This window comes from Geotrypetes seraphini, chromosome 8 (assembly GCF_902459505.1).
Source record: "Geotrypetes seraphini chromosome 8, aGeoSer1.1, whole genome shotgun sequence".
In the NCBI taxonomy this organism is placed as follows: domain Eukaryota; kingdom Metazoa; phylum Chordata; class Amphibia; order Gymnophiona; family Dermophiidae; genus Geotrypetes; species Geotrypetes seraphini.
In genome coordinates, this window is record NC_047091.1 from 191,704,516 (window position 1) to 191,731,455 (window position 26,940).

At 41.9% G+C, this 26,940-nt stretch overlaps 1 protein-coding gene across 1 annotated transcript in view; it reads left to right on the top strand.

Annotated features, from left to right (window-relative positions):
• LZTR1 (leucine zipper like transcription regulator 1) overlaps positions 1-26,940 on the top strand; it is a 115,723-nt gene that overhangs the window by 67,978 nt on the left and 20,805 nt on the right. The window contains exons 12-16 of the mRNA XM_033955529.1: positions 12,478-12,573; positions 22,153-22,318; positions 22,452-22,621; positions 22,847-23,003; positions 23,845-23,971. Coding sequence (XP_033811420.1) covers positions 12,478-12,573; positions 22,153-22,318; positions 22,452-22,621; positions 22,847-23,003; positions 23,845-23,971 — 716 coding nt within the window. The remainder of the gene's footprint in view (positions 1-12,477; positions 12,574-22,152; positions 22,319-22,451; positions 22,622-22,846; positions 23,004-23,844; positions 23,972-26,940) is intronic.

Sequence of the window (26,940 nt, forward strand, 5' to 3'; positions counted from 1 at the left end):
AATAATTAACATTCAATAAGGTAGTGTTATATTAACAAACATTAGTACCAAAATATATAAGAGCATCATGTATCATCCTAACCATAGTAAGGTACTAAAATACCCCAATGCCAGACGGATCGTAATCCTGGAGAGGAAGAAGAAAAAAGAGAAGGAAGAAAGATATATGTTAATAAGAATTAGATTAATCCAATAAATCGAGAGGAAGAAAGGAATCAAGAAGAGAGTAAGTAAGTAGGTAGGGCAGGCATCTACATCCATGACAAGTAAATATAGATCGAATATAAAGTTCTGAATTTCTTAATAAAGTCAGTTGGAGTGTCAGCGGTTATAAAGAAAAGTGTTTTACAGGTTCCCAAATGCGAGATACAGTCAAGGATCTGTTGGAGAATTCTGCCGCTTTGATCTCGTATGAGTGAATCATGAGAACAGAATTCCACCAAAACACAATATTAAGGGTATCTGCAGATTTCCAATTGTGGAGGATCATTTGGATCGTAAGGGCAATTAATATGTTAAGAAGAGATTGTTGGCTGTGGGTGAGCGGGTCTGTCAGCGCTAGAGCCCGAAAGAGGAGAATATCAAAAGTGAAATCAGATGTGATGGGTAATATACGTCGAATAATTCCCCAAACTTTAGTCCAGAATGAGGTGAGAATGGGACAGGCATAGATCATATGATGAAGATCACCCAGTTCTGCAGAACAATGCCAGCAAAGGTTAGAATCCGTAAGGCTAGCTCTAAACATCTTGTGAGGAGTCCAGAAAACATGATATGCTAAAAAGTAAAGAGATTGTGATAAACTAGCTGAGGCAGTGGGTCGAATAATTTTGCTAAAATATCGTTCCCAATCTTTGTCGGAACCATGCCAAGTGAGAAAGGATGCCCAAGAGTCGGTGGTCCTGGTGGATCTAGGAAAAAGATGCGATCTAAGTTCTTTATAGAAGAGAGAGGTCGAATGTCCTAGAAGAAAGCCCTGCTGAGATAAGGTGACAAAATGGGAGGTCTGAGAGAAGGTGAAAATAGAAGGAGAGCATTTCTTCAAGCAATGGGAGATTTGAAGCCAATGGAAGCATTCTGAAGGGGGTAGGTTGAATTTATCCATAATCTGAGAGAAGGACAAGAGAGTTTCCTAGTTCATTACTTGACCCAATGACCATACACCACTATCCATCCACGACTGCCAATGAATGAAGCGATTATCAATATGGAATAAGGAGTTGTACCATAGGGGAGTAGTCAAGGTGTGTCTCCTGTTGGAGTTAGAAAAGTCATCAAAATATTGTATCGCTCGAAGAGTTGCAAAGATGGTATTAGATTTACAAGGAAGATCGGAAGGAGAGATATAAGGTAAGCACGATATGGGAATAGAGTTTATTAGATGTTGTTCAATATGAACCCAGGCAGCGCAGGGATTAATCGGGTCCATATCTTGTATCCAGATAGAGCTGTAGCGAAGAAATGCTGCGACATGATATAGAAAAAAATCAGGGAATCCCATGCCCCCGTCCTCCTTAGATGATTTAAGAGTTTTCAGTGAGATGCGAGGGGGTTTTCTATTCCAATGATATTCCGATAATTTACTTTCTATGGATTTGTAAAAAGCTTTGGGAGCTAATCTAGGCAGCATGGAGAGATAGTAGTTAACAATCGGGGAGATAGTCATTTTAATTGCTTCCAGCCGCCCCCACCAGGACATCGAAAGAGGGGACCACCTTTTTAAGAGAGCATCCACTTTGGCAGTTATTGCTGACAAGTTAATGGACATCATATTGTCAGAGTCTTGATGGAAAAGAGTTCCGAGGTATTTCAGAGATGATTCTGCCCACCGAAAGGAGACTGGACCACAATCAGATAAGGAGGTGGCATCGTTAAGGGGCATAATTTCAGATTTGTCCCAGTTAATACGGTAGCCCGATTCTGAGGAAAAATCAGAAACCAATTGAAGTAAAATAGGGATAGAGGATGCCGGTTTAGAGAGGAATATGAGTAGGTCATCGGCATAAGCCAGAGTTTTAACCTGTAGAGACCCCACTTGTACACCTAATAGATGAGGATGTTGGCGGATGGCTAATAAAAGAGGTTCAAGAGCTAAATTGAAGAGAAGAGGAGAAAGAGGACAACCCTGATGTGTTCCTCTATGTAGACAGACAGGAGAGGAAAGAGAATCGTTGATTCTCAGTCTAGAGAATGGTTTGGTATAAAGGATCTGAACCCAATCAGTAAATTCCGGGCCACAGCCGAACCATGAGAGAGAGGAGAATAGGTGATTCCATTCAACCATATCAAAAGCTTTCTCCGCGTCTAAGGAAATCGCAATCAGGGGTTCGGTAGAGGAGTGAGCCAAATCTAGAATAGCGTTGAAGGTACGTGCATTGTCGCCAATGAACCGGTTTCGCATGAATCCCACTTGGTCAGGGTGAATAAGGAGACCCAAAATCGTATCCAAGCGGAGAGCCAAAACTTTCGCCAAAATTTTACAGTCAGTATTTAGCAATGATATGGGTCTGTAATTAGCTACATTAGTGTCATCCCTTCCAGTTTTGGGGAGAACAATGATGTGAGCCTCCGTAAAATTCCCTTGATCTTCCGGGAAGGAGAATAGGTAGTCATAGAGTTGTTTTAATAGAGGAACAAGGACACTAGAGAAAGTTTTGTAAAATTCGATTGGATATCCGTCTGGTCCTGGTGATTTGCACTTGTAATATGCAAAAATGAATAAAGAATTTAAAATGAGAAATTGACTTAAAATATTTTCAATATTAGTATGTGTCTCTCCATTTTCATCCTTTATTGCAATAATTTTTGTTCTTCTTTTCTTTGCTTTAAGATAGTTTGCCAATAATCTTCCCGCCTTATTTTAGTTACCATAATACAGAGTTTGTTGGGAAAACAAATCTTTCCTTACGAATTTAGAAGATATCTCATATTTACCTTTTGCTTTTAATAAAGCCTGTAGGGTATTTTGCTCCCATTTGTCAACTAATTTATTTTCCAAATGTTTAATTTCTTTTTCAAATTATAAAATTGTTTTTTAAGTTGTTTTCTAATATATGCCGAATATGAAATAATATTACCTCTCATGGGAGCCTTAAATGCATCCCATAACGTTTCTATGTTAATATCTTCTGAAGTATTAAGTTGAAAGAATTCAATCATTTTTAATTTAAATTCTTCAAGGAAATTTGCATCTGCAATCAATGAATTATCAAATCTCCATACAGGTTTACAATAATCTTGCTCATCAAACTGAAATTCAATCCATACACCACCATGATCAGATAAAATGATAGGATCTATGGTGGCTTTTGTCACTCGCTGAACTATTTGATTCGAGACAAAAATATAATCTATTCTTGAAAAAGAATTATGGACCTGTGAACAAAAGGAAAATTCCCAATCATTAAAATGAAGTATACGCCATATATCTATTAAATTACAAGATTTTGCCAAATTATCTAACCCTAGTGACTTCATAATTTTACTTGGTTTTTTATCCATTAATGGATCCATTACAGCATTGAAATCTCCAGCCACTATTAAATTAAAAGCAGCCAGTGGGAGTAGTAATTGTTGTAGATTCTTAAAAAATTCCATTTGATTCGTATTTGAGACATATACATTGAACAATTCCAGGGTAGTATTTCCCATGCTCATTTTTACATGTACCCACCTACCCAAAGGATCCGAATCAGTCAGCTGAAAATTAGCTGTACATTTTTTATTTATTAATATGGCAACCCCGGCTTGCTAACTGCAGGGGCAAAAAAATTTTGGCGTACCCAACCCCCTTCCAGTTTTTTTGATTCCATCATTGATAGTTGCATCTCCTGAATAAAATACAAATCAGCATTTTGTTGCTTTAGGAAAGCTAACATTTAAAAAAAAATTTTTTTTTATTTGATGGTTAAGGCCATTGACATTCAATGAAAAAATTTTAATCTCCATCTATTTCCATATATATAAACCAACAATAATATTTAAATTTATTTAATTTAATATGATTAGACACCATTACACAGTTTATAACCATTGAAAAAAATAAAATGATCCTCTTCAATCCCTTCATTCCCTATCCTCCCACCCGGAATTTGAAGAACCCCCCTCCCTTTTCCCTCCCCCACCCCCCACATAAATTGATTGCCTTGGAACACACATAGGATTAGTAATCACAATACCCCCCCAGGCAACTTCCATCACATCTTTTCTTTTACAAAATTTAAAGTAATAGATTTATTCTTTAATACACTATAAATCAAGTAATCCCGCAATAATTTCACTGCAATAATGTAATCCTAATTATTTATATTAAAGAAGTTTGTCATAAAATCCATTTAAAACTTTTCCAATTAACTCAAATTTACCAAATTATATCTTACCATTACCATAAATGTTTTACTGCCATTTACAATAGAAGAAATTATATATATATGATCCTTGTTATCAAGACAATAGTCTCAATCAGCCCTAAACTTTCAACTAAAAACTATTCCATGTTTTGCATGACTATTAATTTATAACATTGACATTAAATCCATTTACTGCTTGCCATATAATAAAATCTTACTCAATATAATCCAAGTTAGAAATTATATAAACTTTAAAATCAAAGATAGGTCATCTTTCCTATTAAACAATTCATATTTCCAACATATAGCAGATGAATTTTTTTTTCCTTTATCCTCCTCTAATATCTTATAAATGAAATTTTAGTTAATCATCTCCATACAACAACTTCATACAACAGAATTCAACTTCTATTAATTAATTCACATTTTCCTAACTTTCTTGAATATCCTTAAGTTTTACCATGACCATTCCAAAATACAGAAATATTGGCTCCTTTTTTCCATTTGACTATTCCATTGACATCTTCAACACACATTGGTCCATCTTCTCCATTCAATAATATATTCAGAAAACAACAAATATTGCTCAGTTAAAATTGTATCCAATTTCATCATATAGACTCTTCTTTTACTTTTTATCAATAAGCATGACTGATGCATTTAAAATAATCTTTTCTTACTGAAGTTGATATTTTCAGAACCTGAATATTTTTTCATTAAGGAGCGAACTAGAGATTCTGCTAAATAGGTCTCTCTTTTCATCTTTAGATTGTTAAATATAATTGAATTCATCCATTTTCTTTTGCATCTTATTGTTAGATGTTAGTCTTTTCCTTTCTTTATAGACCATCCTGTTCTTTAAATTAACTTGTCCAAAATCCTCAAAAATATTGTAAAGTCTAGGTATATTAAATTAAAACCAATCAAATATACATTGACTCAGAATTTGTCAAGAAGTCCTTTAACTTTTCCAATCTTTAAAATATATGAATTTATCACCATTTGTCACTCACATTTTTTTTTTTTTGGATAGTACAAGTCATATGTGAGCCTCTTTTCTTCCATTTGAGGACTTAACTGGAGGAATTATTTTCGTATGTACACAGTGTTATTTACGAAATCCGGCAAGAACAGCAACTTGGATTTCTTCTTTTTGAACTCCTCTTGAAACAGTGGTGTTTGAAGTCTCTAATCTTTCCAGTCCATCAATAAAATCAATTCCTTATATCTTGTGACACAATTTCAAGGAAACAATATTTTATTTTGTGTTGCTTCCAAAAATCATATTCTTTTCCATTTCTTCTTCAAGTCTCCTCCTCCAGATCGAATTCCATGTTCAGAAACCAATAAACTTCACTCTTACCATGTTGAATAATCCAATTCTTTTACATAGACATTGTTTTGTTGTTTGACAAAAAATCTTTTAACTTTTCCGGGTCTTCAAAAAATAAGGACTTATTTCCACTGGTCACTCTCATTTTTGACGGATAGTATAATCCGTAAGTAAGCCCTTTTTCTCTCATTTGAGGTCTTAACATGAGGAATTGCTCTCTAATGTTTGCTGTGTTTTTTGCGAAGTCAGGCACAAATAATAACTTGGAGCCCTTATAATTCAGGTTTTTGTCTGCTTTGGCCAAGTTTAATATAGTAATTGCCTGCTGGAAACGCAAAAGTTTGAAAATCAAAGACCTTGGTCTTGTTAGACTTGCTGACTGTTTGTTTGGAATCCGTGTGCACGTTCTATTTCTAGGGGTTGTTTAAAATTTAACTGTAGTATCTTAGGTAATAAGTTTTCCAAGCATTGAATAGCATTCCCCCCTTCCAAACCTTCAGCTAAGCCAATAATTTTCAAATTCTTTCTTCTTCCTCTATTCTCATATTCTTCTAATTGTCTCTGCATTTCTTTAATAGTTTTACTATCAGCTTTGCATTGGGCTGTGTTCAACTCCATTTGATCCATTTTGTTCTCCAGTAGAGACATTCGTTGGTTAGCGACTTCCATCTGTCTGTTGATATTTAAGACCTCCTCCTTAACTTCATTTATTTTAATTGCGTTGTCCTGAAGCATTTTTTGTATGTTCCGCAGTTCCGCCATTACCTCTTTTTTATCCAATTCTTCAGTTACTTCCTCAGGAAGTGGGGCTTTAGATGGCGTCACATGATCATGTTTGACGCGTTTCGCCGTCCCTGCAGTCGCGAAAGCCGTATCAATTTTCACCTGACACGTACTTGCCATCTTCCTATATCAATTGCTACTACTACAGGGAAGAAATAAAGACTTAATATACTTTAAAATAATCAAGCCGTTGCCCGGGTTAGAGGAGCATCGCGATTACACCTCCATCTTGTGCGCACGCCAAGCCTATAAAGTCGCTTTTGGTGCCGCTCCGTTTTACCTTGTCGATAGATTTATTACTATGATTCACGGGAACAGTAGATAATCCCATGCCCTATTTATGTTCCCTTCTGTTAAGGGCTGTAAAAATAATAAATATCATAGACACTGTCTTTCCTATCAAGCAGCTAAATTCGATAAAGAATTCCGCCCATTACTGACCAGATCAATATCTTATAAACAATACAGAAAACTTTTCTTTTTTCTAAATTTGTAGCTAGCTAATTCTTGCGTATTGCATTATCTCTGTATCCACTCATAGCATAATCTGGTTCATAGACAACGGCACGAAAGACAAAGGCGCGCCCAGACAATTGAGCGCAGCGCGGAGGCGCGCGCCGCTCAAAATTACTGTTTTTAGGGGCTCCAATGGGGGGTTTTGTTGGGGAACCCCCCCACTTTACTTAATAGACATCGCGCCGGCGTTTTGGGGGGTTTGGGGGGTTGTAACCCTCCACATTTTACTGTAAACAACTTTTTCCCTAAAAACAGGGAAAAAGTGAAGTTTTCAGTAAAATGTGGGGGGTTACAACCCCCCCCAACGCCCCCACAACGCGGCGTGATGTCTATTAAGTAAAGTGGGGGGTTCCCCCCTCACGCCCCCCCGTCGGAGCCCTGAAAACATTAATTTTGAGCGGCGTGCGCCTCCGCGCTGCACTCAATTGTCTGGGCGCACCTTTGTCCCGGCGCGCTTTTGACCTGACACCGCATAATCTTTTGTAAACCGCATTGAACTAAGGGGGTTATGCGATATAGAAATCTGTTATTATGTTATGTTATGCCTTCCAAATGAAATTGCTCCCTAAATTCATCAAAAGTCAGCAAATCCCCTACCTCCAGAAGTTGCGAGGCCCTTTGCTTCCCACCTAATAAATGCTACCCTGCTCCGCTCCGCCCCACCCCCCTCAAAATATAGCTTTATATGGAATAGGTGCCAGAGAGGAAAATACATTCCCAGCCTCTCCATACCCGCACCATGCTCTATCCAGATTTCAAACATAATATAACATAATATCATACTTCTTAACTGCATAACCATGAGTTCTACGCAGTTTACAAAAGATTATAAACTAAAAACAATTTAAGAATGAGAGACAGAAATTATTTGACCAAGTAGTTTGAAAAGAGATAGATTTTCAGTTGAGTTCTGAAATATTTATAAGAACAGGCTCCAAGCAATAACGATCGAAATTCTCTGTCATGTGAAGCTGCTTGGAATGCTAAAGTATGGTCCGGAAATTTCTTACTTTTACAGCCCTGTACTGATGGAAAGGTGAATAGGGCATGAGACTTTCTACTATTTTTATACAATGCTAGAGAGAATCTATTAACCCTATAAGACGGAATGGTACCATATATGACCTTATAGCCTCCATTGGCAGCCAATGCAATTCACAATAAAATGGAGTCACATGATCATATTTTTTTAAGACCGTAGATCAGGGGTGCCCACACTTTTTGGGCTTGCGAGCTACTTTTAAAATGACCAAGTCAAAATGATCTACCAACAATAAAATTTTAAAAAAACACAACGCACACTGTACACATAGAAAATGTTAATTATCATTCCTATTCCAGGGTTTTTCAAAGAGGTCAAAGCAGATGACTCTATGCACTATCACCTCAGTAACAATCATACAAAAATAGACAAATATACCCCCCTCCCTTTTTACTAAACCACGATAGCAGTTTTTAGAGCGCAGGGAGCTGCGCTGAATGCCCAGCGCTGCTCTCGACACTCATAGGCTCCCTGCGCTAAAAAACTCTATTGCGGTTTAGTAAAAGGGGACCTTAGTGTAAAATATAGACAGCAGATATAAATTGAGACACATTTCGATCACTAAATTTAAAATAAAATCATTTTTCCTACCTTGTCTGGTGATTTCATGAGTCTCTGGTTGCACTTTCTTCTTCTGACTGTGCATCCAGTCTTTCTTCCCTTCTTTCAGCCTGTATGCTTCCTCTCCTCCACACCTCATTCCCTCCCCCAACTTTTCCTTCCTCTCTCCCTGCCCTTTCTTTCTCTCTGCCTCCCTTTCCTTTTTTTCTGTTTCTCTTCTTTCCTTCTGTCTCCCTGCCTGCCCTTTTTCTTTCTTTCTTTCTCCCTGCCCTCCCCCAAGACACTGCCACTGCCATCGGGGACCCAAACTGCCATCGGGGACCAGGACCCAAACCGCCACCAATAACAGGCCCGAAAGCCGACGCCGCCCCAACCTCTCCCTACTTCGGCCGACCAGCATCGCGAGGAACTGTTGGGGGAAATGCTGCCGGGTCCTGCCTTCGCGGAAACAGAAAGTAGGCAGGACCCGGCAGCAAGAAGAGGAAATGCTTCAGTAACATGTCTCCTGCCTTAGCCCGTAGCGAACGCTTGCTTCAGGGCTCTCAACATGTGCGTGCAGGCTTCCATTCTCCCCCCCCTCCCCGGGCATAACTTCCGGTTTCGGAGGGAAGAGAAGAGAAGCCTGCACGCACACGTTAGAGCCCGGAGCATAAGTTCGCTAGGGGCTGAAATCGTAGATCAGGACGGCAACACGAGTGCGATCGACTCGAGTTGCCTTCCTGAGCTACTGGTCGATCGCGATCGACGCGTTGGGCACCCCTGCCGTAGATCATTCTAACCGCTGTATTCTGAATCAAAAAGTTGCTTTGCAAAAAAGTTTGAGAGAGAACAGCAAAATTCACAACAGGTGTTTTAATATAAAAAGAGGGAAACTGCTGTTCCAGTAGAACTGCTTTGTCTGGACTCATTTCTCAAACCAAGAGTTGCTGCACCTGTGAAGCCCAATAATACCAAATGATATTTGCCTTCTTTGCTTCTGTGTTATTTATATCATTTCAACATGAAGAGCTCAAAGTGGAGGAAAATGAAATACATTAGCAAAATCTACACAAGATAACCCAGACATACAATAAATGAAAATTAAGCATCAGCTCCAAAGGCAACTTTTATTTTCTTATGATCACCCCCAGATCGTGTTCTTCTTGAACTGAAATACTTTACCCCCTATACTGCACCTAATCCCTTGGCGTTTTCCAGCCCAAATGCATGACTCTGCATTTTTTTAGCATTAAATTTTAGCTGCCACATTCGACCATCCCTCTTCATATTTTCACACCTTCCAGGGTACCTACTCTGTTGCACGTTTTCTCACTTGGTTTACTTGTCTCATAAATGGCCCATCTAGTCTGCCCAGACATGGGCACTCTCTAAAATTGAAAGGGGATAGATTCCGTACAAGTTCTTCTTCACCCAGAGAGTGGTAGAAAACTGGAACACTCTTCCGGAGTCTGTCATAGGAGAAAACACTCTCCAGGGATTCAAGACAAAGTTCAACAAGTTCCTGCTGAACCAGAACGTACGCAGGTAGGGCAAGTCTCAGTTAGGGCGCTAGTCTTTGACCTGAGGGCCGCCGCGTGAGTGGACTGCTGGGCACGATGGACTACTGGTCTGACCCAGCTGCGGCATTTCTTATGTTCTTATATTCTTATGTTAGTAGCATGGAATGCTGCTACTCTTTGGGTTTTTGCCAGGGACTTGGATTGGCCACTGTGGAAACAGGAGACTGGGCTCGATGGACTATTGCTATTCTTAGGTTCTTATGAATATGGTGTATATGCATAGAGTACACACGCAGCAGATATCGCAGCACTTGTGCATTCCTGAGTGTAGTTCGAAGCAAGTGTGCTGCCTTTGTAAATAGAGACTTTTTGTGGAATTTTTATGACAGCCTGCATGTGACCGGTGTGTGGCCCAAGCTTACCTGTGACCTCCACGCCACAGATCCTTGCTCGGTTCTTTAGTACATTGTTTTTCAACCTTTTTACACCCGTGGACCGGCAGAAATAAAATAATTATTTTGTGCACCGGCAAACTACTAGAACTAAAATTTAAAAACCACGTTTCCGCCCCATCTCTGCGAACTCGGTCACCTCAATAACTATAGAAAAATAGACAAATATAGTGCAAAATATAGACAGCAGATATAAATTCTCAAAACTGACATGTTTTGATCACTAAATTGAAAATAAAATCATTTTTCCTACCTTTGCTGTCTGGTGATTTCGTGAGTCTCTGGTAGCGTTTCCATCTGTCTTTCTTTCATTTCTTTCTTTCTGCACTCAGGCCCAAGAATTGTCCCTTTCTATTCCCTCCCTCTTTCCTTCCTATGTCCTTAGTGCCTCCTTCCCATGTCCTTAATGCCCCTTCCTGTCTTTAGTGCCCCAGTGCCTCCTTCCCATGTCTTTAGTGCCCCCAGTGCCTCCTTCCCATGTCTTTAGTGCCCCCAGTGCCTCCTTCCCATGTCTTTAGTGCCCCCATTGCCTCATTCCCATGTCTTTAGTGCCCCCAGTGCCTCCTTCCCATGTCTTTAGTGCCCCCAGTGCCTCATTCCCATGTCCTTAGTACCCCTTCCTGTCTTTAGTGCCCCAGTGCCTCCTTCCCATGTCTTTAGTGCCCCCAGTGCCTCCTTCCCATGTCTTTAGTGCCCCCATTGCCTCATTCCCATGTCTTTAGTGCCCCCAGTGCCTCCTTCCCATGTCTTTAGTGCCCCCAGTGCCTCCTTCCCATGTCTTTAGTGCCCCCAGTGCCTCATTCCCATGTCCTTAGTGCCCCCAGTGCCTCATTCCCATGTCCTTAGTGCCCCCAGTGCCTCCTTCCCATGTCCTTAGTGCCCTCAGTGCCTTCTTCCCATGTCTTTAGTGCCCCCAGTGCCTCCTTCCCATGTCCTTAGTGCCCCTTCCTATGTCTTTAGTGCCCTCAGTGCCTCCTTCCCATGTCTTTAGTGCCCCCAGTGCCTCCTTCCCATGTCTTTAGTGCCCCCAGTGCCTCATTCCCATGTCCTTAGTGCCCCCAGTGCCTCATTCCCATGTCCTTAGTGCCCCCAGTGCCTCATTCCCATGTCTTTAGTGCCCCCAGTGCCTCATTCCCATGTCCTTAGTGCCCCTTCCCATGTCTTTAGTGCCCCCAGTGCCTCCTTCCTATGTCCCTCTCACTGCCTTCCACACTTTGTCCCACCCCCGAAGCCAGCCTGCCTTCCTGTCTACCTCTCTCCCTCCCTCCCTGGCCAAAGCCAGCCTGCTTGCCTGCCTACCTCCTTCCCTCCATGCCAAGCAAAAAAAAAAAAGCAATCCTCCCTCTTTCCTTTCCCTGAGTCGATTGCTCTTATGGCCCTGCTGCTGCTGCTGCTAAAGCCAACAGGAAGTCTTCTTTCTGACGTCAGAGAGGACGTTCTGGGCCAGCCAGGCAGCGATTGGCTGGCCCAGAATGTTCTCTTCGGAAAGAAAACTTCTGTCGGCTCTAATAGCAGCAGCAGCAGGGCCGTAAGAGCAGCCGACCCAGGGAAAGGAAGGAGAGAGGCTTTTTTTTTTTTTTTGCGCAACAGGTAGAGACAGAAAATGATCGCCTGTCCTGTTGTCCCCGAGCACAGCTTTGGGACTATGGGACAGGAGGTCTGAAAACGGGACCTATGGTCACCTTACTCTTGCCAGCCCTGTGCAGACCGGCAGAAATTTCCTGCGGACCGGCGGTTGAAGAACAGTGCTTTAGTACATTCCTGGGGCTATTCCATCACAGTTGAAGGAAGCCTGGTGGATGTTTGTTAGACATTTCTATGGACATAGCCTTCCACTCACCAACTTGGCTTGCTCTTTGTCACTCAGTGAGATGATATTGACTCTTGCTGCTTGCTCCCCTCATGTCCATTGACTGCAATTTCTCTCTCTCTCTCTGCTCAGAAGGAAGAGCGAGTGCGAGGCCACATTGCTCTGGTCACAGCTCGTTGTGAGTGGCTCCGAAAGAAGATCATTCAAGCAAGAGAGAGAGTCCGGCAGGTAAGTAGTTAATAACTGAAGAAAATAAGAAAATCGTCCTTAAGGTTAGAGGATAGCTCTGCATGTTGGGCTCATGAGTTGTGCTCCAGAGAGTCCTCAAGGCCACTGCCATATATAGTTGACCTTTGAGCCTGTAGATGAAGACCATATGGCCTATGTAGTCTGCCCAGCCCATGCCATCTTTTCTCCCTTTCACTCCTTTAGAAACCCTATATACTTTTTAATTCATATTCAGTTTTCATCTCTGTTCCCCATTTCCTTTCAGCGTCTTCTCCCCACATTCTATTCACCTAAACTGGCTGTCTAAAAAAGGCCCACCCTTAGTGTGGGTAGAAGTAATTTTGACCATATTAAGACAAGGCATTTCTGGGCATGTGTTGGTCATGGGAAGAATTTCACACACACAGATTACAAAATAAAACTGTGTACATACTAGGGGCAAAGACTCAGTCTTTATTACAAAATGTACAGTTTGAAATGCCCTCTTGAATGTTTGTCGTGCTTGCCCTCTTCTCTCAGGTACACTTTTTTTTTTTTTAAATCTTTATTGATTTTCCAAAGTTAACAAAAATGCAGTACAGTATCTACACAAACAACATCAATCATATATGCATTTATAATCAATCAAAATCCCCACAAACCCCCCCCACCCAACCAATACCTTGCAAGAGAATAAAACCCTCCCCTCTCCCACCCTCCCTCTCCCTGGGTGTGTGTGCAATATACCAATAGGATCAAAGGAAAAACCAATTACAACGCATCCATAAAAGATATCAAAGGGCCCCAGATTAACTTAAATCTCTTAGTATGACCCAGTATATCTGCGTTCATTTTTTCAAATCTATAAGTTAAGCATAAACTTGCTCACCAAAAATTAAAGTTAAGGCGATCCCAGTTCTTCCAGTTGCACGTAACCATTTGTATGGCTACCCCAGTTATGATAAGGAAAAACGGCCCTCTATATATGTCCAATGAGGGCTTCAGATGTAACATCGTCCCACATATAACTGCCTCAAATACACTAACTTAGGTCCATCTCTTAGGATTTTAGCTGTCATTGGAAGGCTTTCTCTGGATCGCCTCCATTCTGTGTACATATAATCTCCAGGCTGGGACACAGTTCTCCAAATCAGGCCCCACTAAAGGGAAAGGGATTGGGACTTGTAAGTTGACGTCGTGATTACGACGGATGCCAGTCTTCTGGGCTGGGGAGCCCAGTGCTTGCAGGCCTCGGCGCAGGGAGTTTGGTCCCAGGAGGAGGCCCAGTGGTCGATCAATATGCTGGAGTTGAGGGCGATCAGGCTTGCGCTTCTGGCGTTTCAGTCCATGGTTCAGGACCGTCCGACCAGGGTCTTTTCAGACAGTGTCACGGCGTTGGCGTATATCAATCGCCAGGTACTTCAAGCATTTTCCCCATCTGTCCTGGCAGTGGAGGATGAAGTGACTTGCCCAGGGCCATAGGGAGCAGCACAGGGTTTGAACCCACAACCTCAGGGTGCTGAGGCTGTAGCTCTAACCCAGTGGTCTCAAACTCAAACCCTTTGCAGGGCCACATTTTGGATTTGTAGGTACTTGAAGGGCCTCAGAAAAAAATAGTTAATGTCTTTATTAAAGAAATGACAATTTTGCATGAGGTAAAACTCTTTATAGTTTATAAATCTTTCTTTTGGCTAAGTCTTAATAATAATATTGTAATTTATAGCTAACAAAAGAACATAAGAATTGCTGCTGCTGGGTCAGACCATCCTGCCCAGCAGTCCGCTCATGTGGCGGCCCTCAGGTCAAAGACCAATGCTCTAAATGAGTCCAGCTTCACCTGCGTACGTTCCAGTTTAGCAGGAACATGTCCAACTTTGTCTTGAAACCCTGGAGGGTGTTTTCCCCTACAACAGACTCCGGAAGAGCATTCCAGCTCTCCACCACTCTCTGGGTGAAGAAGAACTTCCTTATGTTTGTACGGAATCTATCCCCTTTCAACTTTAGAGAGTGCCCTCTAGTTCTCCCTACCTTGGAGAGGGTGAACAGTCTGTCTTTATCTATTAAAGAGACATATGATCAAGAAACTGATTGATTTTGCTTTTGTGATTATGATAAACAAACCGAGGGCCTCAAAATAGTACCTGGCGGGCTGCGAGTTCAAGACCACAGCTCTAACCACTTCGCCACACTCTCCTCAAAGGACTATACAGAGGCATTATCACCTTTTGTTGTTGGTTGTTCCTCTAAAAGTTTAAATTATGGGCCCTGAAGCAACCAGTTTGAAAGTCCCCAGAGAGGGAGGGAGTCTGCTTCCGAAGATCTGGGAATAGTCTCCTTTCTTGCAGGTTTCACCTGCACTGTAGGGGCCACTTCAGCAAAATTAATCACTGCCTTTCCTTGTACTCCTTACCACGCCACTGTCTTGTTTCATTATTCCATTGCCTTGATATCAGGTACAATATCTTTCCACTGATCTGAGGCAATGCATATTGGTATCTCATTCTTCGTCCTCTACTAGTCTCTTAGACTTCTGCACTTTTTTTTTTTATTGTTAAAACACTTTACTCCCTCATAGTAACATAGTAAAATAGTAGATGACGGCAGCTAAAGACCCGAATGGTCCATCTAGTCTGTCCAACTTGATTCAATCTAAAAATTTGTTGAGGTTTTTTGTTTCCTTTTTCTCCTTAGCTATTTCTGGGCAAGAATCTAAAGCTCTGCCCAGTACTGTTCTTAGTTTCCAACTACTGAAGTCTCTGTCAAAGCTCACTCCAGTCCATCTACATCCTCCCAGCTGTTGAATCCCTCTCCAGCCCATCCTTCCCCAAACGGCCATATACAGACCGTGCAAGTCTGCCCAGTACTGGCCTTAGTTCTACAATATTTACTACTATTTTCTGATTCTAGATTCTCTGTGTTCATCCCATGCTTTTTTGAACTCCATCACCGTATTCCTCTCCACCATCTCTCTCGGGAGCACATTCCAGGCATCCACCACTTTCTCCGTAAAGTAGAATTTCCTAACATTGCTCTTGAATCTACCACCCCTCAACCTCAAATTTGTCCTCTGGTTTTACCATTTTCCTTTCTCTGGAAAAGATTTTGTTCTACGTTAATACCTTTCAAGTATTTGAACGTCTGAATCATATCTCCCCTGTCCCTCATTTCCTCTAGGGCAGTGTTCTTCAACCTTTTTCAAACTGTGGGGGCCCACAACCACTAGGGGTCACTCGGAGAAATTGAAAGGGGACAGGTTTAGAACAAATGCTAGGAAGTTCTTTTTTACCCAGAGGGTGGTGGACACATGGAACGCGCTTTCAGAGGATGTGATAGGCCAGAGCACTTTACAGGGGTTCAAGGAAGGTTTGGATAGGTTCCTGGAGGATAAGGGGATTGAGGGGTACAGATAGAACTATAGGTAGGTCATAGAAGGGGTCAGAAACCACTTCACAGGTCATAAACTTGATGGGCCACCGCGGGAGCGGACCGCTGGGCGAGATGGACCTCTGGTCTGACCCAGTGGAGGCAACTTCTTATGTTCTTATGTTCTTTTTACACCCGTGGACCGGCAGAAAAAAAAGAATTACCGGTATTTTGTGGACCGGCAAACTACTAGGACTAAAATTTAAAAACCCCGTTTCCGCCCCATCTCCGTGAGCTCGGTCCCCACAAATCATCTGATCCCATCCACACAAGCCTCAGTTATGATTTTATATTGAATGTATTTTATTAAAGTATAAAAAGAAACAATATTCTGTAAAATTGTCATTTTATAAATACAAATAATTCAGAGCAAGGATCAACAAAACCCCTGTCTCCCCTCCCCTTCACATATATCCCCTCTACTATCAAGAAAACTGAACAAGCCAAATTATTACAGAATGCTACACAGAAATATCATGCTAACAGAATACTGAAGTCACACATGACAGGAATAGTTTTAGGGGAGTGCAACTAGGGCAACTGCCCCCTGGTCAGAGAGCGCCCTAAGCCAGCTGGAAGCTAAAGAAGCACTGCCTGGGTTTTGCAGTCCCCAGTTATGTCTAACACCAGCTCTAGCAGGATATATATTTCAAATTTGATATATTCTAATCACAAAATAGAAATAAAATTATTTTTTTCTACCTTTTGTCGTCTCTGGTTTCTGCTTTCAATCTTCTTTTCACTCTCTTCCTTCCAGCGTCTGACCTCTCTGTCTCTTCAATCCAGCATCTGCCCCTTCCATCCACTGTCTGTCCTCTCCCCCTTCCATATGGTATCTGTCTTCTTTCTATGCCCCTCTCCCCTTTCCATCCAGCTTGTGCCCCTCTCTCCTTTTTACATGATTCATTCCAGCTTCACTGCTCTCTTCATTTTTATCTCTCCTACACCAGATCTATCATCGTTGTCCCTCTCTGCTTATTTTTCTGCTGACCCCTTCCTATCATCAATCTCTCTACTTTCTCATGCCTGTGTCTCCCCTTTCCCTCCTCTAATCTCTCTGCCAGCTGTTTTCCTTCCTTTTTTCATTCTCCCTTCCCTCCTCCTCCTGTCCAGCAGTAACTCTCTTCCCTTCCTCCCCTCCCAGCAGCATCTCTCCTTCTCCCTCTCCAGTAGCAGCTGTCCCTTTTTTTTCCTTGCCCAGCAGCTTCCCAGATTCCTTTCCCTCCTCCCCTCCCAGAAGCACCTCTCCTTCTCCTTCTCCCTCTCCAGTAGCAGCTGTCCCTTTTTTTCCTTGCCCAGCAGCTTCCCTGATTCCTTTCCCTCCTCCCCTCCAGAAGCATCTCTCCATCTCCTTCTCCCTCTCCAGTAGCAGCTGTCCCTTTTTTTTCTTTGCCCAGCAGCTTCCCAGATTCCTTTCCCTCCTCCCCTCCCAGAAGCATCTCTCCTTCTCCTTCTCCCTCTCCAGTAGCAGCTGTCCCTTTTTTTCCCTTGCCCAGCAGCTTCTGATAGTGGCTTTCTCCCCTGCCAGCAGCTCTTCTTACTTCCCAGGGCAGCGATTCACGAAGGCAGTCTCGGGTCCTTTGTTGGGTCGCGCCACCTCTGAGGAAAGAGGAAGTTGCATCATCAGAGGCAGCCGCGACTCAGCAAAAGCCCCGAGGCTGCCTTCGTGAATCGCTGCGCTGGGAAGTAAAGGAGAGCTGCAGAGAGGGGAGAAAGCTACTGTCGGAGGCTCCCCAAGATCTCTCCGGCCCAGCGCACGCTTCAGATGTTGATCTTGCCGGCCCTGGGCGGACCGGCAGGAAGTTGAAGTGAGTCAATCTTGCCGGGCCTGCTCGGACCGGCAAAAATTTCCTGCGGACTGGCGGTTGAAGAACTGTGCTCTAGGGTATACATATCCAGGGCTTCCAGTCTCTCCTCATACATCTTTTGTCGCAAACCTCCTATCATTTTCGTCGCCCTCCTCTGGACCGCTTCAAGCCTTTTTGTGTTCTTCACCAGATACGGTCTCTAAAACTGAACATAATACTCCAAGTGGGACCTCACCAACGACCTGTACAGGGGCATCAACACCTTTGTTCTTCTACTGGTTACGCCTCTCTTTATACAGCCCAGCATACTATCACCCCAAGGTCCCTCTCCCCATCCGTGCATATCAGCCTCTCCCTTCCCAGCATATACGGCTCCTTCCAATTATTAATCCCCAAATGCATTACTCTGTATTTCTTTGCAATGAATTTTAGTTGCCAGATTTTAGACCATTCCTCTAACTTTTGTAGATCCTTTTTCATATTTTCCACTCCCTCTTCGGTGTCTACTCTGTTACAAATCTTGATATCATCCGCAAAAAGGCAAACTTTTCCTTCTAACCCTTCAGCAATGTCACTCACAAACATATTGAACAGGATCGGCCTCAGCATTGAACCTTGAGGGACTCCAATACTCACCTTTCCTTCCTCCGAACGACTTCCATTAATCACCAACCAGTTTCTAATCCAGTTCTCCACTTTGGGTCCTAACTTCAGCCCTTTTGCCCTTCAGCCAAGTTTGTTCAAGAGCCTCCTATGAGGAACCGTGTCAAATGCTTTGCTGAAATCTAATTAAATTACATCTAGCATATGTCCTTGATCCAGTTCTCTGGTCACCCAATCAAAAAAATCAATCAGGTTCGTTTGGCACAAATTGCCTTTAGTAAAGCCATGTTGCCTCGGATCCTGTAACCCATTAGATTCTAGGAAATTCACTATTCTTTCTTTCAGCAACACTTCCGTTATTTTTCCAACAACCGAAGTGAGGCAAACGGCCTGTAGTTTCCTGCTTCATCCCTGTGACCACTTTTGTGAATAGGGACCACATCCGCTCTTCTCCCGTCTCCAGAGATTTGTTGAACAAGTCTTTAATAGGACCCACCAGAACCTCTCTGAGCTCCTTTCACTGATATATCTGAAAAAAATTTTGTCTCCCTTTTTTACATTTTTAGCCATTTGCTCTTCTGCCTGCGCTTTCATCAGGCGTATCTCCCTCTTGGCTTCTTTCAGTTTCACCCAGTAGTCCTTTCTGTACTCTTCTTCTTGGGTTTTTTAATATTTCAGGAACGCCACCTCTTTTGCCTTTATTTCTCCGCCACTACTTTAGAGAACCATGTTGGTTTCATTATTCTCTTGTTTTATTTCTTCACATAAAGTTCCGTAGCCATTTTTATAGCTCCTTTCAGCTTAAACCATTGTCTTTCCACTTCTCTTATGTCCTCCCATCCTAACAGCTCTTTCTTCAGGTACTCTCCCATTGCATTAAAGTCCATACGTTTGAAATCTAGGACTTTTAGTATTGTGTGGCTGCCCTCCACTTTTGCCGTTATATCAAACCAAACCGTTTGATGATCACTACCCAGGTGAGCACCCACTCGTACATTAGATATACTCTGTCCATTTGTGAGGACCATATTCAGTATCACTTTTTCCCTCATGGGTTCCGTCACCATTTGTCTGAGCAGAGCCTCTTGAAAGGCATCATCAATCTCCCTACTTCTTTCCGATTCCGCAGACGGAGGACTGGAGGAATTGCCGTACAATGAGAGGCTAGAGAAACTGGGCCTCTTCTCCCTTGCAAAAAGGAGACTGAGAGGGGACACGATCAAAACATTCAAGATATTGAAGGGAATTGACTTAGTAGAGAAAGAGAGATTGTTCGCCCTCTCCAAGGTGAAGAGAACGAGAGGGCACTCTCTAAAGTTGAAAGGGGATAGATTCCGTACAAACATAAGGAAGTTCTTCTTCACCCAGAGAGTGGTAGAAATCTGAAACGCTCTTCCAGAGGCTGTTATAGGGGAAAACACCCTCCAGGGATTCAAGAAAAGGTTAGATAAGTTCCTGCTGGACCAGAACATACGCAGGTAAGGCTAGACTCAAATAGGGCACTGGTCCTTGACCTAAGGGCCGCCACGTGAGCAGACTGCTGGGCACGATGGACCACTGGTCTGACCCAGCAGCAGCAAATCTTATGTTCCAGTCAGCATCCGGCAGGTTGAAATCTCCCACCAGCAGCACCTCCTCTTTCTTTCCAAAGTTTTGAATTAGATCTTTATCAATTTGCTGTGATTGAGTCGGAGGTAGACTACACCCAAGTTCCATCTTCTCTTTTTAGAGCGATCAATATCACTTCTTCCTCTCCCCAAGTCCTTTGCATTTCAGTCGCTTGGATATCAATCCTTATATAGAGAGCTACTCCTCCACTTTTTTGACCATCTCTGTCCTTTCTAAAAAGATTATATCCTTGTATGTTTGCATCCCATCCATGGGATTCACTGAATCACGTCTCTGTGATAGCAACAATATCCAGGTCTCCCCTTAACATCAGGGCTTGCAGATCATGAACTTTTTTGCTTAGATTGTGAGCATTTGTGGTCATTGCTTTCCAGCTATTTTTCAGCCATGATCTTTTTTGTATAGTTTTTTGTTTCGTTTCACTTCCCGTTGCAACGCTAAAAAGTGAGTTGCTAATATTGTTTGTGTTGCAATATTTACTAATATCACATCTTGTCTTTTGCCGGGGGTGGTCTCTATAATTGTCCTTCATACATACGCCACCCCCACATTCTAGTTTAAATGCCTAGAAACATATTGTCTAAATTTCTCCACAAGGATTCTTTTTCCTGCCCATCTTGTCCTTCCATGTATTTCCCCATCCTCCTATGTACCTAAAGTATTCTTGATGACACCAGGCTCTGAGCCACCTATTGAAGTCCTCTGTGTTTTTAACTCTTTGCTCTCCCTTTCCATATGCTGGCAGTATTTCGGAAAAAGCTACAATCTTAACAAAAGGTTTCAAGCCCTCACTAAGCTCACAAAAGGCTTTCTGAGCTGCAAGTGTGGAGTTGTTGGCTGTTCCCAGATGGATAACAACGTCATTTTTAGACTTTTTAGTTTCTTCCTTAATTATAGATAATATTTGTTGGGTACTCCTAGTAACCAAGGATCCTGGGAGACCACTATTTTAGGCTCCTTGTCTTGTGTTTCAATGTTAATGCCTCTGATGATAGAATCCCCTAAAAGCAATAATTTATTGTCTTGAGGTTTCTTACTCTTCCTTTGTGAGTGCTTTTCTTCATAAGTTACCTTCACTGGTTCCAGTTCGATTTCAGTTCTTTCTTGAACACTGCAATGCTCTAATGGAGCAAAGGAATTCTGTAGGCGCAATTGTGAGGATGTATGTTTCTGTGTCACGTGTCGCAGTCTGCCTGACCCGACTGTGATCCATTTATTCCTTGATTGCATTACTCTTTGAGGCAATGGTGGCAAATTGGTATGGTTCTGTGGAGTGATGGAAGTTGCTTTGATTGCATTCAATTGCTGCTTAAGATTTCTGAGCTCCTCCTTAATACTAGAAAGCTGAAGACAGAAAGGGCAAGCCCTAAGTGTCCAGCTGGTACGCCTTGGAACTAAAGAGCCACAGTGATTGCACTGAATAAAGGTCATCTTGATTGGATGGTATAGGAAGTGACTGATCTATAGACAAGAAAAATACTTATCAGTGATAATCCAGGGGTGGGTGGAACAATTTGTCCTTAATTCAGCAGGAAACCAAGCAAATGAGAATTAGGTATTTAAGTAGTGTAAGCACAGGGGTGGGTGGGCTGAGGGAAGGGTGGGAGGGCCTAAGCCACCAGAGATCTGTGAGCTGTGTTAGCAATGAAACCTATCTTCAATGTAATTTTCTATTAAAACCCCTTTCTATACACTGTAATAGAGCCTGCCTACAGTCAAGATGTATGGGGAGATGTATATATTCCAAGTTCCTGCCCAATAAAGCTGCAAGACTTAATCTGCTACCTATCCAAACTTTGGCAATGTAAAATAAACCTTATAGAGCTTATCTAGAACCCAAGTTATGAAAGTTTAGAAAAATTAGCAGCTCAAAAAAGACTCTTGTACCAGGCTTAGCCAGAAAAGGAAGGAAAAGCCTTGTTTTTGGTTAGAAAGGAGAACAGTATGCCAAACAGATTACAATATCAAAAGAGCACTTCACAGCTTGTTTTGTCTATTCCCTCTGGGCGGGGCTACTCGTCTGATAACCCCTGTCCTTGGAGTGACCTCTACTACTGCATCTCTCTCTCAATCATCTAGTGGCTCTTCTCATATAGCAAGCAAGAATCATGTCTCAGACTCTGTTATCTGTACTTAGAAATGGAAGCATGAGATGGAGGAAGATGGTGCTACCCAGAAGCCCGAGGCTGCTGGTGGAAGTCCAAAGCCGATGCTGGAGGTGATAATCCGTGATGCAGAGCCACAGCCTTTCCGAGTCCTCATACAGTTCCTGTACACAGACAAAATCAAATACCCACAGAAAGGTAGGGAAGGGAGTACGTTCTGCCCCTCAGACCCACATTGTGCCAGCTGGAGAGGTTCTGGTCCTCTCTTGCAGAATGAAGGACCAGTAATGGTGGACCTTGGTGCTCACTCTTAGTATTTCCCTTCCCTCAGGTCACGTGCAGGATGTGCTTCTGATAATGGACGTGTATAAGCTATCTCTGCATTTCCAGCTCTCGAGATTGGAGCAGCTGTGTGTGCAGTACATCGAAGCCTCTGTTGACTTGCAGAATGTTCTCATCGTGTGTGAAAATGCTAACAAACTGCAGCTGGATGAGTTGAAGGTGAATATAACAAGGTCATGTCATTAGCCTACCTTATCTCGTGAGAATTTGGAGGACAGTCTAGATTTAGAAGAAATTTAAAGTGGAAAGATTGCAAACCTTCGTTCTGACCCCTCCTTGTTTCAGTACTGAGCCCTTACACGCAGCCTTGCCAAAGTTTCCCAGTTCTGATCGACCTAGCTTTGTTGTACGCTGTATTTGACCCGCTTGTGTTGGCTTTTGCAGGAGCACTGCCTGAACTTTGTGGTGAAGGAGTCTCACTTCAACCAGGTAATCATGATGGAGGAGTTTGAGCATCTGTCACCTTCGCTGATTGTGGAGATAGTTCGCAGGAAGCAGCAACCACCAGCACGGGTGACCTCTGACCAACCTGTTGATATAGGTACGATAGACCTAGAAACATGAAGGCCAAATGGTCCATCCGCAACATCCACTACGTGCTTGTCCCAGGCTTTTGCTAGGTGACAACCAGGTATATCGGCAAACTCTCTTTATTTTCATAACTCTTTAAATCTTCTCTTCCATTTTTATTTATTTTTAAAATTTCTAGACACTTAAACCTAAGCGGTTTCCAAAAAAAAACCTTTCATATGCTGAGAGATTGGAGAAACTGGGTCTCTTTTCCTTGGAGAAGAGGAGACTTAGAGGGGATTTGATAGAGACTTATAAGATCATGAAGGGCATAGAGAGAGTAGAGAGGGACAGATTCTTCAAACTTTCGAATAATAAAAGAACAAGAGGGCATTCGGAAAAGTTGAAAGGGGACAGATTCAAAACAAATGCTAGGAAGTTCTTCTTTATCCAACGTGTGGTGGACACCTGGGGTTCAAGAAAGGATTGGACAATTTCCTGCTGGAAAAGGGGATAGAGGGGTATAGATAGAGGATTACTGCACAGGTCCTGGACCTGTTGGGCCGCCACGTGAGCGGACTTCTGGGCACGATGGACCACAGGTCTGACCCAGCAGAGGCATTGCTTATGTTCTTAAAATCTAAACATAAGCCACATAAAATCAAAGTAAAAATCCCTTCATGTTACACATGATCATAACACTCTAAAAAAAGTGCAGGAGTACAAAACCATCAAAGTTCTCTTCAATATGTACCAACGCTGAGTCATTTCCTACCAAAGCGTCACCAAATCATTGTATTTTCAGCCTTTTTGAAAATTGTAGGCGATTGCTTAAACCTCTACTCAGCTGTGTTGGCATGTATGTTCCTCAGGTACATCTCTGGTGCAGGACATGAAGGCGTGCCTTGAAGGCTTGGGGAAAGAGTTCTGTGACATAACTCTGCTTTTAGACGGCCGTCCCTGGCCAGCTCACAAGGCCATATTAGCTGCCCGGTCCAGGTATGTAATTCTCTTAGAAGTACAGAGTTGCAGACTTCAACAAGGACATTTGTCCATCATATTTCACTCTCTTCAGATCTTTATTGGTTTTATAAGTTACGTCTTATCCCATCTGCAGATTGACACACAACATACTCAGTTCTCTAGTTGGTTACCTTAACTATTATCAGTTCCATCATGATGTCCTAAAAGGAGTGGCTTAATGGTTAGTGAACCTGGAAACAGGGTTCAGTTCCCACTCAGCTCCTTATAATAGGACCCAGTAAACATGCAATAAATTCAAACTGTAACCCAATAATCAGTAAAGATTTTTTTTTTTTTTTTAATTCTTTATTCGTTTTCAAATTGAACAACAAGTGTACAAAAGAGTATATTACACAAAAATATTTCACAATATCACTTTGATATCTATACATAAAAATCTAGTACATCAATATCCCCCCTACCACCCACCCTTCATCATATTTTCAATAAAATACACACAAATTATATATCATATTATAACATTATGTAAAATTATTTCCAAATCCCCCCTTCCTTTTTAGTGTGCTGTAAAAGAAAAAGAGAAGAGAAATGATAACTATTCAGTACAATATTTTGTCAATGGCCCCCAAATTTTTATAAAGTTAGTATATGTCCCTCTTTGAATTGCTATTGCTCGTTCCATTTTAAATATATGGCATAATGTATTCCACCAAAAAGTATAACTAAGGTTGCTGTGATTTTTCCAATTGTTGGTTATATGTTGGATGGCAACCCCTGTCATAACTAATAAAAGCTTATTGTTCTCTGGTGATATTTGACTCTTTTTCCTCATCATCATACCAAATAGCACTGTATCGTAAGAGAGTGCCACATGATTTTCCAATAATGCATTTACTTGAGACCATATTGAGTTCCAAAATATTTTAATATAGGGACAATAATAAATTAGATGATCTAATGTCCCAGGTTCCAGATTACAGTGCCAGCATCTATTGGACTTAGAACTATCTAATTTTTGTAAGCGAACAGGGGGTCCAAAACACTCTATGTAACAAAAAGAACCAAGTTTGTCTCATAGATGCTGACACTGTACATCTCATTCTCCAAGACCAAATTCGTGGTCATTGAGATGCAGAAATTTGGTGCTTAATCTCAATGCTCCAAATGTCTCTCAGACCATTCTTTGGTTTTTTATTCAAGTATCCAGATAATAATTTATACCACAATGCGGCTTGATGTCCTAGGAAGTCTGCTTGGAAGCATAAGAACTCAAGACTATACTGACTGTTCAAAGTCTTCCATTCAGTTTTATAAATCTTTATTCATTTTCTTATGTTACAACAAGTGTATCAAATAAACTCATTAGAAACTTGAATATACACACTTGATTAACTCACATATTAGCATCACATTTAACATTTCTTTAGAAAATTATTATTATTATTAGAACCCTACCTGAATGGCCTGCTTCAACTGCAACCATTTAAAGCTTTGTGTTTTACTAAGACCAAATCTATGTTGCATTTGTGAAAATTCAAGCTGTTTTCCATCTGAGATAACATCCTTTAGAGTTCTTCCAAAGGACTTGGGCTCCGCCTATTTTAATCTTGGAGTTTATCCATAAAGATTGATTAGTTGACTTATTAATTGGGATAGGTGTTAATTTACTGATATATCTCAACGTTTTCCAAGTATCCATTAACATTTTATTTTCCCTATATCTCCTAGGCATATTAATGCTTGGAACATGAACTAAATTCAGAGGAAACAAAAGGCGCCATTCCAAGTATAACCAATCTGGTGCATTCTCTATGAGTTCTGGGAGGATCCAATACATACCCTGATGGAAAATATAGGCTTGATGGTACCTATAAAAATTAGGAAAATTGACCCCACCCTCCTCAATTGACTTTTGCTAGGATACTAAAGCAATTCTAGGCATTTTACCAAGCCAAAGAAATTTTGTAAGAATACCATTAAGTTTTTTATAAAAGGACCCTTGAAAATAAATCGGTATCATACTCATTTGGTAACAAACTACACGCAAAATCATCATTTTAATAGTCCACGCTACTCATCAGTCTTCATTTTTACTGAAATCCTTTACATCTTGGTGGGTATCAGTAAAGATTAAGACTGATGAGTAGAGTGGACTAGATGTCAATCTGAAACTGCCCCACGACAGAAGTGAGGAGCTACAGGCACACATACAGTTGCAATTGACAGTGTGGGAATTTCTGCATGTATTAGGATCGATGGTAGCTATAGTCGAGGTGGTGCCCTGCGCCAAGGCACACCTGCATCTGCTACAGGGAGGTGTGTTGCTCTCCCCAGTCGGATGATCTTGCAATCCACCTGAACCTGGGGGTAGCAGTGAAATGAGACAGGAACAATTTGGTGCATGGGATGGTCTAGACACGCAAGATTGGATCCCTACAAACGTATCAAAAACAACTTTGTGGCTCTGGGAGAGAAGGTGAAACAAACAGGTGTGCAGGTGGTATTCTCGTCCATCCTCCCTGTCGAGGGTAAACAGAGAAACATGATGGCAGATAAAGGCCAAATGGCCCATCCAGTCTGCCCATCCAGATTCACTAGAGGTAGGTCTTGTTGGACAAATCTGATCAATTTCTTTGACTGGGTGACCAGACAATTGGATAGAGGATGTGCGCTAGATGTGGTGTATATAGATTTTAGCAGAGCCTTTTACAGTGTGTTCCACACAGACGTCTAATAAATAAACTGAGTGCCCTGGGAATGGGTCAAGAACTGGTTGAGTGGAAGGCGACAGAGAGTAGTGATCAATGGAGATCACTCTGAGGAAAGTGATATTACCAGTGGTGTGCCTCAAGGTTCTGTTCTAGGGCCTGTTCTTTTTAACATTTTTATAAACAATATTGCTGAAGGGTTGTCGGGTAAGATTTGCCTCTTTACGGATGATACCAAAATCTTCAAATAGAGTAGACACCCTGGATGGTATGGAT